Source organism: Lipotes vexillifer, unplaced genomic scaffold, assembly GCF_000442215.2.
Source record: "Lipotes vexillifer unplaced genomic scaffold, Lipotes_vexillifer_v1.1 scaffold496, whole genome shotgun sequence".
In the NCBI taxonomy this organism is placed as follows: Eukaryota; Metazoa; Chordata; class Mammalia; order Artiodactyla; family Lipotidae; genus Lipotes; species Lipotes vexillifer.
The window spans coordinates 9,457,741-9,468,851 of NW_006786690.1; the positions used below are offsets into that span (position 1 = coordinate 9,457,741).

Below are 11,111 nucleotides of genomic sequence, written 5' to 3' on the forward strand. Positions count from 1 at the left end.
ATAATTCCATTTTACAGATAAAGAGACTGAGACTCAGAGAGAATAAGCCATTTCCATAGAGTCACAGTCTCTGCATGATGATAATCATAGTGAGACCGAATGTATGTGGCAGACACTGCTCTGAGTGTTTCATTTTCCTGTATGTTAGTTCACCTGCAGCAGTCCTGTGAGATGTGGGCGTTGCTCTCTGTGCTTTGTAGATAGGAAGCTGTTAACCAACCATATAAAGCTACTTACTATTTTTGTCCAAAAAAATAAAACAAATTTGAAATAAATTATTTCGGAAAACTTTTCAGGGAGCTTTAGAAGAAAAAATAAAAACTGCCAGGTTGTCTCCTCACCTAAATATTTCTCCTCTTCTTTAGCTTTCCATTTCCTAGAAATGTGTGTACAGTGCGGCACTTACTTAACATGTGTAAGAACGTGCAAAAATAAAGCTATGGAAAAAATTCTGAATGTGACCTGAGAAGGCCATGGACAAGAAGAGCAGCTAATATATGCAGCTGTCTCAGATCATATTATGATAAAGTGTAGGGAGACTGAACTTCACATAAGTACAACTGGGTCTTTTATTTTTGTGAGTTTTTCTTTTTTTTTTTTTTTTTTTTTTGTTGTTTTTTGTCTTTTTTGTCTCTCTGCCCTTGGTAGACAACATGGCACTAGCTGGTCATTGTGTACTTAATGAATCAACTCTGTTATGAAGTGAAATTCCAACAGCCAATCCTAGTGACTTGGCTAAAATTAATATGAATACAATTTTGTTTTATATCCTAAAGATGCAGCTTATATTAAATTCTCCCAATAATGCATTTTTCCACTAGGCACACAATCCTCCATACTGTTGAACATTAAAACTCAATTTAGATAGATAGGAAGTAAGTAATATGAAAAATGGGAAGTGCATTAATATCAGAACAAGTTTAATAGATTGTATTATTTGAAGAACAACTCTGAATCATTTTTTTGCTTTTGGAATAAATGTTTATTCTTTGAGGATTGTAAGGGTCAGTCTAGACATAGAACTGGCTAGGTTGCATTTTAGAATTTTTTGCCTTCTAAATTATAAACAACTTGTGATTTTTTAATTAAAAAATTATTAAAGTATAATTGACATACAACATTAGTTTCATGTGTACAACACAGTGATTGGATATTTGTATATATTGAGAAATATCACCACAGTAAGTCTAGTTAACATCCATCACTATACGTGGTTACAAATTTTTCCTTGTGATGAGAACTTTTAAGATCTACTCTCTTAGCAACTTTCAAATATGAAATATAGTTGTGATTTTTTTTTTTTTTTTTTTTTTTTTTTTTGGTCAGCTGTGGTCCTATGGTGTTGGATGCTTTAATCAAGATTAAGAATGAAATTGATTCTACCTTGACCTTCCGAAGATCGTGCAGAGAAGGTAAGCATTTCCTTCCCTGTTGTTAGGCTTGGACACTTTTGTTCTGTTTCCCAAAAGAAGCCTGGGCTGGCCAGAACTGATACCAGAGGATACCTGGAGGATGGCTGCAGCACTCCGCCAGGTGACCTTGCAAGTCACACTTCCTTTTCTTAGGCAGAAGTGTTGGCAATTTGAACTGTGGTATAAGTTCTGGTTTCTAAGTTTGCTTCCCTTTAGGAGCTTTCACTTGCATGGTTACTGCTTCTGGCGGTCCCTGTGAGCTGCTGCACCCTTCAAGGACCAGCTCAGATATGCTGGCTCGGCACCGCGGAGCTCTTCTTTAGGGGGGTAGTGGGGAATTTCTAGCTGGTGCTCGTGCACACTTAACACTTGTCCAACAAGGGGGACATGCGTCCCCTTCCAGCTCCCAGCATTACACGTGCACAGAGCAGGTGGTCAGTAGGAATGTTCTGGATGTAAACAGTGATTCCTACAGTGTGCTGGTGATTCCAGGCAGTGTGCATACCGACATTCTTTAATAGCTATGTATTGATTTTATGTACTAGAAAAATATAATTACTAATGACAGTGTAACAGTGATAGAAATGATTTTTAAATATAATTTTAAGGTAAAATGAGTTGATTTAAAGTAAACTCCTAAGTAATCATTCAGATGGTTCTCAGGTGTGGGAAAAATCACACGGGGGTGCTATGACGGCTAACTGATCCTGATGGCTGTGGAACACAGACTGTGCAGACTCCATTCTGTGCACTTCACGTGAGATAGACAGGTGCTGTTACCATTTACACTCAGCATACATGTGAAGAAACTGAGGCCCAGGGAGGTTAAGGGACTTCTGAAAGGACACAGAGATGGTGAGTTGGGAGCCAGGACTCAGCCAAAATTGTCAGATTCCAGAATTACACTCTCAGGCGATACACTTATTGGCCGGGCTCGGAAAACCTGGGATAAAACCAAAACAGGGCAGCTGGGGCCAAGACCAAGGGCTGTGATCGAACTTTCTCCCTGAAATAACCTTCCATAAAAGAAAAAGTCGTTATAGCTATTGGCCCATCACTCTTTATCTGTGTTCTGCTGTACATCTCAAGCATTTAAAGTCCTCCTTCTAAGACATCTGTTTTGATTCAGCTAATCTTAAAGGATTGGATTCAGTGTAGCAGATGCTAAGGGATATGATAGTTTGGCTGAATCCTGCTGTTTAGGGAACATTCTGCTGTAATTAAGTACCAGCCTTCCCACATAAGTCCTGACAACACAGAAAATAGACGCTTTTCAGTAAGCTTCCCCATAAAACTCTTTCAGAGCCAAGAACACAAGGTGTGGCCCATGTGGGCAAAAAAAAAAAATGAGGCAGAATGATATTAATTGCGGCTACTTTTGTTTCCCTTGTAGTTTGTGAAGAGAGTTTCCAGGGGAGACTTTTTAAGAGAAGTTTCCTTGGATTTTTATTATTATTGTATACAATTTCTTATAAAAGCATACTGCTCTGTTGGATGCCAGGCTCACATAAATGTGCTGATAATATTCGATCTCTTGGGGAACTGTAGGAGTATTTGCTTAAGATGGATATTTGTGTCCTATTAGACTTTTATTAAGATTAACGGGAGAGGGAGAGAAAGTGATAACCCAGTCCAAGTTTCACAAGTAACCACATTTCTCTGGCCTAACTACTTTCAAAAAACAGCTTCAGAAGAAGTGGTAGCAGGGGCTTAGAGTGCGTAGTCATTTGTAACTCTGAAATACCTAGGAAATTCCATACACAGGAAGTGAGTCCAGGCTAAGAAAATTTTCGTTTCAGGGTCCTTGGTCAGCACCTTATTTTGCTTACTTTGGTTTGGTTTCACATTAGCTCATTCTCCTCGAAAAGTCAGTGCTGAGGCAGCTTTTATGGGTTTCATGTCCCCGGTGTAGGCTTTGTGGAGACAATAGAATGAGATCTGTCTCTAAACAATCTGTATCCGGGCCTAGCTTTAAGATGACCAAGACAGTGTCGATTTATTTGGGGGTGTTATATCTGTTAAGAGTTTGAGTCCAGGGAACTCCCTGGCGTTCCAGTGGTTAGGACTCTGTGCTTTCATTGCCGTGGGCCTGGATTCAATCCTTGGTCAGGGAACTAAGATCCCACTAGCCTTGTGGTGCAGCCAAAAAAAAAAAGTTTAAGAAAAATAGAGTTTGAGTTCAAATAACAGTGACTTTAAAAAAAAAAAAAAAAAGCTGGTTTTTCTCTCAAAATACATGAAGCAAGGAACTAGGACTGGTGTGGGCCCTCCGTGATGCCAGCAGCACCCCAGGCTCGTCTGTGCTCCAGTGCCATCCTGAGCAGATAGCTTCTAACCTCAGGGTTGCCTCCTGGTTTCACAACATGGTTTTTGGAACTACAGCCGTTAGATCTACATTCTAAGAAGAATGGGAAGGAGAAAAGGCAGCGGGCACCTCTGCACAGGTGTATTCCATGTCAGTGCTACTCCTGCTGGTAGAGTAAGGACAGTCGGGAAGGGAGAATTGCAGCTGGACTGCCTGCTGCTGGGTAGGGGAGTGTTAACTGTGCTGTGTCTCAGGCATCTGCGGCTCCTGTGCGATGAACATCAATGGAGGCAACACTCTCGCTTGTACCCGAAGGATTGACATCAACCTCAACAAAGTTTCAAAAATCTACCCTCTTCCACATATGTATGTGATAAAGGATCTTGTTCCTGTGAGTTCCTGCCCGTGTGTGTGTGTCCCCACCTCCCCAGCACCTCCCGCCCACTTTTTTTTTTTTAAGGGGGCCAGGAGGTATGTGTGTTGTGCTATAGTTCTTCAGAGCAGGGTTTTTTCCTGTCTTGAGTTTAGTTAAGGAATTTGAATGGCAGAAGATAAATGGCCTAGAAGATCATCCAGCAGCTCATTTGGTGAGGATTGTTTGGGAATAACAGGGCACAGAATTTTAGACTTGGAACAGTTTCAGAAATGAAGGATTTGGCCATAACAACAAAGAATTCATGTGGCAAATATCGGTTGGGAATGCAGCTGTTCTTACGTGTTTTAATTTCTACCTCCCTATATTTGACCACCTTCCCTTTCCCTGACTGGGTGTTTCCAAGGGCGCCTGGGGAGAAAGGACTGTGGGATTGGAAAGTTTCCCAGGTGGGTGAAGGAGAAATTCCCCAACCACGCTTACAGGTGACCATCTCTCCTTTCGTGACCTTTGCATGTATCCGTGCCAAAGGAGGAGAGTCTGACGACCGCCTGTCACAGCGCAGGGAAGTGGGCAGTGTCCCAAGATGGGATAAGGAGCAGAGCTCAGGAGCGGTGGTGGAATCTGACCCATTTCTTCTCCCTCTTAACCTCAGGATCTGAGCAACTTCTATGCCCAGTACAAGTCCATTGAGCCTTATTTAAAGAAGAAGGATGAATCCCGGGAAGGCAGGGAGCAGTACCCGCAGTCCACAGAAGATCGTGAGAAACTGGTCATTAGTCCCTGCTCATTGTCTTGACTTGAGGAATTTTGTTGCAAAGATGCTTGTCAGGAAGTGGGGCTGAGGGGCAGAGGGGATGGGGGGCACAGCATGAGATGATGCAGAACATTCAGCGTCTTCCGGAAAGGAACTTGAGAACCATCTGGCCAAGGGTTGGACACCCATCCTGTCGGGGCCAGGTGGGCAGTGAGAACCTATGAAGGGCGCAGAGAGGACCAAGGCCCTGGAGTGCTCTGCCTAGAGGGGCTCACTGCTACCGTGTTGCCAGACATTTGTCTTTTTCAAAAGAAACCAGGATGTAGATCGCCAGGTCTTGAAAAGTTGACAGCTAAATCAGAGTTACTCTTTAACCCTGTGGGCAGATAAAACACATGCCGGCTGTTTGCGGTCCTGCTCGCAGATGGGAGTCAGAGAAGCCGATAGCAAAATTGGAACTAGAACTTGGTGCTTTCCCGACACCACACGTCTAGTGACACGGTGTGGGCTTGTGACAGGCCCACTCACTCTTGGAGTTGCTACCCCTGGGTACAGGCTATGAAGTCTCTGCAAGTGAAGGGGTTATTAGCGAGCTTGTAGTCTCTTTCTCGTGTACACTTGTACCTCCTCTAAGAAGGAGGCACGCACACTCACTCCCTGCACACTTGGTGTCCTTTGGAGAGGAAGAAGTGGGAAGGGGACCAGATGGAGATAGGTCCCAGCATCATGCCTACACGAGGGAAGGACTCGTACTGTCTCAGGGTCACCACTTCATTCGTTTACATGAAAGTCCGTTAGCAGACTGAGCGCACCTCAAGGGCAGGGGCTGTGTCTTATACCCCTTTCTGGATCCCAGGATCCTGGCATGTGCTATCTTATCAACAAATATGAGTTGTGTGAATGAATAAATGAATTCTGCCTTTTAGGTCTGGGGGAACATTTAGCCCCTCTCCTCTTCCCCATAAAATATTAAGAAAGGAAGGTCCTGGTAAGAATGCCCAGCTCTGTCGTCATCGAGATGTTGAGGGTCAGCATGGTGATGCTGTAATTCAGAGCAAGTAGCTGCTTTCTCTTGCAAGAGTTTCTTGTTCTCAGGACATAGCTCTGCCCCAGTTTCTAACTCCAGGGAGTCTGACTCATCCCAGGGTCCAGGTTGGAACTGGCCACCCTGGCCCAGCTTGTCATCTCACGGTCCTCAGGCAGGAAAGCTTGTAGCTTATAAACATCTCCTTGATATACTATTTTTAGGGATTGGAGGGTTCCCCTGAGCATGTTTTCTAGGTAGTCAAAATTCACTCATTCAAATACCGAACATTTGCTTATTTAGCATTTTTCACTTGTTCAAATTAATATTGCTGAACCTAACTACTTTTCATGATTTTAAAGCCATGATGCTCATTATAGGTAATTGGAAAAGAGAACTAATTTTCAAATAATCTATAATTCCACCACCCAAAGGTAACCTCTATCGACAACTACCCTTTTATAAGTAAAGAATATGACTATCGTGAAGGCTCTTAATCCTGTGACCTTATGCTTTCTAGACAGTGGAGCCACTTTACACTCTCACCAGCTGCCTGAACAGAACATAATTTTTGTTGAAGACTCTTGGTTACAATCATGACCATCAACTCTGTGTCATCTGTTTTCAGCTGTCACTTCAGATGTCAGCGTGCCCTCCTGTTTTGCCACTTTTAATCAGTTTCTGTTGTTCCCCAAATCAGAAAGTCCAGTTAGAACTGGTTGGGCGTGTTGAGTCAGTGTGGCAGTGTTAGGGGAGGGATTCCAGAGTCAGGCCGCCTGGGGGCCCATCCCAGCTCTGCTGTTTGCAGCTGTGTGACCCTTGGCAAGTGACCTAACTTCTCTGAGCCTCAGTTCCCTACCTGTAAAATGGGAATCTCATAGCACTCACCCCAGGATTATTGTGACAGTCAAATCAGGTAGTCAGTAAGGCACATGGTGCTCAGTGCTGGTTGGCTGTTTAGGATAATGTTGATGTTCCTACTGAAAACTTGAGGTGTCTGCTGAGCCAGGGCAGAGGCTGGTGTAGACTCTAGATGCCTCAGCACTCAGGGCCTTTTTAATTTCTGCTAGACTGCATTCGAGGTGGTAAGTTCTTTTCATGTTTTTGGTTTTGTTTTTGTTTTAAGATAAGTGAAGGGTTATTTATTAAAGGATGAATACACTGTGCTTGGACTTAAGAACTCTGGGCTCTAATCCAGCAAATGTCTAAATTTCAATTCCAAGATCTTTTTTATGAATCTGATAAATCTCTGCAAACCACTCCTAGGATTTTGCCAAGAAAACTCACGTGCGAGTAGGCACTTTGTTCGTGCACTGACCCCAGACCTCACATTTAATCAGCTCAGAACACGACCATCTCTTCCATGGTGGGCTCCTGACTGCCCTTTCTCCCCGCACAGGACGGGCTCTATGAGTGCATTCTCTGCGCCTGCTGCAGCACCAGCTGCCCGAGCTACTGGTGGAATGGAGACAAGTACTTGGGACCCGCGGTTCTTATGCAGGTAAGGCGCTCCTTCATTACTGTAAGAGAAATGGAAAGCGATGTTCTGAGGGGCGATGGCTTCCTTCTTTGGCATCCATTACAAACGGTAATTGGTTGCATCACCTTCACTTGGCTTTCAGTAAATCTGGGGCTTCATCTGCAAAATGCCTTCATTTAGTGTGGTGAGGGTCACGCCAAGGGACGGTGGCTGCGGGTTGGCACACCACGCCTTGCAGATGTTTCCCTGTGCTGCTGGCTCTTCCCTGCCCACTTGCCCGCTTTCCCCGGACTGCGTCTGTCAGAAGGCTCTCCATCTCCCTCTCACGGGATTTTTAACGTGGAAGCAGGGGAGAGAGAAATTTCATTGAGGAGCAGTTACCCAGCTGCAAGGTTGGAAATTGTTTCCAGGCTAGCGAAAGCCTGCAGTACTGGGCTTAGGGGTTGCTTGGAAAGAAGGTAGTATTGTTTTTCATCGTCTTTCACTATATGTGTAGTTCACTGCCGACAGAGTCACTGTCTTTGTTCCCAGAAAGCTCATACTTCTTAGATTTGTGGTCAGTGCTCTTCATAGACTCTGAAGCAACTCAAAAAAACAACTTCTTGTTTCTCATTTTCCCACAAAAAGAGAAGTTCTGTGGTTGTGTGACCAGTTAGCAGTACTGATTGATTCCTGGCCAAATTAAAGATTGAGTAATGAGGTACATTTGTAGCTGGCACTTGGACCAGTGATCTGAGTTGTTGGGAAATGTAAAAGTGGTGTCGGTAACACTGCTGGAACCGGCCCCGGTGATCAGGAGCTTAATCAGTTTTCAGCTGGCTGATCTCAGGCTTCTGGGATGGATATGCTAATCAAAACAATCCATAAGTAGAACAAATATTCTCTCTGTGCAGGTCTGTTAAGTTATCAGTTCACTCAAAGGCAGTGGGTAGGTGCTCTGAAGGCAGTTAAAGAGAGTCGAGGCTACCTTCCCTGCCTTCACTCATTCATGTTCTAGGGAGTAAGCTAATGAGCAACACGAAATCAGTAGAAGGCGATGCCTGATGGTATATAATTAAGCACCAGCGACCAGGGGCATGTGGTTCAAAGGTTGGTGGGGCTCATTAGTCAAGGTGATCAAGAGATGTTACAAAGGGTTGGGAGGCTTTCCTTGAAAGATGGCAAGAAGTAAAGTGTGGAGATGGCTTCCAAGCTGAGAATTCCTGTTCCTCTGCGCACTTGGAGCTTTGAGTTGAACCAGAGGGCTGCTCTGGCCAGTTAAGGTGACAGCTCAGCCCACCAGTCCCCGGTTCCCCCAGGCCTATCGCTGGATGATCGACTCCAGAGACGACTTCACAGAGGAGCGCCTGGCCAAGCTGCAGGACCCGTTCTCTCTGTACCGCTGCCACACCATCATGAACTGCACGAATTCCTGTCCCAAGGTACGCGGCTGCGGCCCCCCGCGCGGCCCAGCGGTGGGAGCAGAGAGCACTCTCCCCTCCGTGTGAGCCTGGGGGTGTTGGCACTTAGTTGCAGGGCACAGGCTCACTCAGGCCCCCTTGAGAAGGGTTTTCAAGTCAGGTTCATGCGGGCCTGGTGGGAGTCAAGGATGCCACGAGGACCCATGAACAGGAACCTGGGTTTGCCCTGACTTTGTGGGAACCACGGGAGGAAAGCCGTCTGAGCACAGGCAGCTGTGAGGGCTACATTCCCTCTTTGGGCCCCAAGGTCTCTGTGTGGCAACATGGCTGCCGGTCCGCTCGGCTCCCTGGCAGCCAGCCTGTGCTTTCTCCTCTGCGTGTCTTTCCAGTCTCGGAGCTCCTGCTTGCTTAGCTTTCACTCCCTCTTCCTGTTCATACTTCCTGCTTCCTGTTCATACTCACCCTGCCTGCGGCTTCAGCATCTGACTGGCTTCTCTCAGCATTTCTCAGCTCACATTCCTCGGAGGGAGTCTCCTTGGCCCAGCTTAGCTTTCCACAGTGCAGCCCACGCACGGTCAGAGCTGGCCGGCCAGCTACCGTCAGGTGCCAGCCCTGGTCCGGTCAGTGGGCGGGGAACAGCCAGGGCTGCCCTTGGAGCAGAGGCTGTGGGCAGAGCAATTTCATTTTAAAGGTGCAGTGAGTAAGCAGGCAGCGAGATGGAAAACTCTAGCACAACCAATTAGCAGCTTAAAAAAGAAAGAAAGAAAAGGCGGCACATCTTAACAAACATGAAATCCAGACTGGGTAATTCCACAGCGTTTCAAGGGCCCCCCTTCCCCTGCCAGATGCTTCTCACGTGCCATCGGCATTGGGGTGGGCCTGGGGCCTGGTGGGGTCCCGAGCAGTGTGGGAGAGCTCGGGCTCCGCATCCTGCTGCCTGCGTTTCTACCCAGGCTCTGCTCAGCGAGCCTTGTGGCTTCTGAGGCAAGTCATGCCACTGAAGTGCTTAGGACAGTGCCTGGCACATAGTAAGCACTTAATGAGACCTTCTGTTCGTTTGAGCGGGTCAGTCAGAAGACAGCCTCTCCAAGGCTGGGGCCCGGCTTGTGTATTTTTTCAAAATCTCCACAGAGGATCCTGCGGTGCGCTCCTAGGCGTGAATGTTTGCATCGCAGAGGACAGCAGACAGACCAGACAACCAAGGACAGACTTCTCTGTGTCCTGCCCTCCCCTTCAGTAAAGCAGGGGTGGACACTGGGGCTGTGAGGCTAGACATAGGCCCAGATTGTTTGAACTAAAAGGGACCTCAAAAATCGTCAAGTGCAGCCCCTTTTACAGGTGGGGAAGCTGAGCCCATGAGCGGGAGTTGGGGGTGGGGGCATCTTGCCAAGTTCACTCTCAGGTTGGGGGCAGGGCAGGCCTAGAAGCAGGCCACCCGCCTCCCAGTGCCTCCTTCCTGCAGCTGGGACTGGGTGCAGTCTGTTTACTGACTCTCAATTCCTTTTGATGGGGCAGGTACGCACAGGGCTCAGTGTTCAAAAGGAAGCACTGTGGAGGGCCTTCCTCCTTCCCCAGCCCCTCCCTGGTGGTGTCGTCAGCTTCCTCTGTGTCCTTCCAGGGATAGTTTGTGCTACACACAAATGTTCCACGTGTCCTTTGTCACAGTGCCTGCCTTTTCTCACTTAACACATTTCTCACTTAACACATATCCTTCCATATCAGCCTTTTAAAGAGTGTCTTCTCTTTTCCTTTCTGTCCCTCTGAAGATCTTCTTTCTTTTTCTTTCTTTCCACACTTTAATTTCAGAGTTAAAGTTGTCCTTCTAAAATGAGGGGACCCAGGACTTCCCTGGCGGTCCAGTGGTTAAGACTCCACGCTTCCACTGCGGGCGGGGCACGGGAACTAAGATTCTGCATGCTGCTCAGCACAGAACCACATAAAATAAATTAATTAATTTAATTGAATTGAACGAGGGGACCCTTCACTAGCCTCAGATGAGTGCTTGTATAATTTTACCAAGTATTTGGTGATCTCACTTCCTGCTTCTACGAGACTGGCCCCACTGGGTTTAATTGCCATACCTCGTGCAGGACAGATGTTACAGCTGTGAGGCCAACTGCAGCTAATCCTGTGTTGTGGGCCACTTAACCAGTGGTGCTTAGGAAGGTTAACAGAGGCTCCTTTCTCCCACATACCTTTGAGGGCTTGCAGATGCAGATTTCTGGTGATGATGATTGAATGATAATGGTAATGATGTGAAATCTTTAGAGATAACTGGCTAATTTTGACACTGTAGTCATAGAAGAGATGACACTTCCTTGGGCTCGTTGACCTGCCACAGTGAGCCTCACCAGCAGGAA

At 46.3% G+C, this 11,111-nt stretch overlaps 1 protein-coding gene across 1 annotated transcript in view; it reads left to right on the plus strand.

Annotated features, from left to right (window-relative positions):
- SDHB (succinate dehydrogenase complex iron sulfur subunit B) overlaps nt 1-11,111 on the plus strand; it is a 35,923-nt gene that overhangs the window by 24,325 nt on the left and 487 nt on the right. The window contains exons 3-7 of the mRNA XM_007459261.1: nt 1,327-1,412; nt 3,972-4,108; nt 4,746-4,862; nt 7,271-7,372; nt 8,650-8,772. Of these exons, the coding sequence (XP_007459323.1) occupies nt 1,327-1,412; nt 3,972-4,108; nt 4,746-4,862; nt 7,271-7,372; nt 8,650-8,772 (565 nt within the window). The remainder of the gene's footprint in view (nt 1-1,326; nt 1,413-3,971; nt 4,109-4,745; nt 4,863-7,270; nt 7,373-8,649; nt 8,773-11,111) is intronic.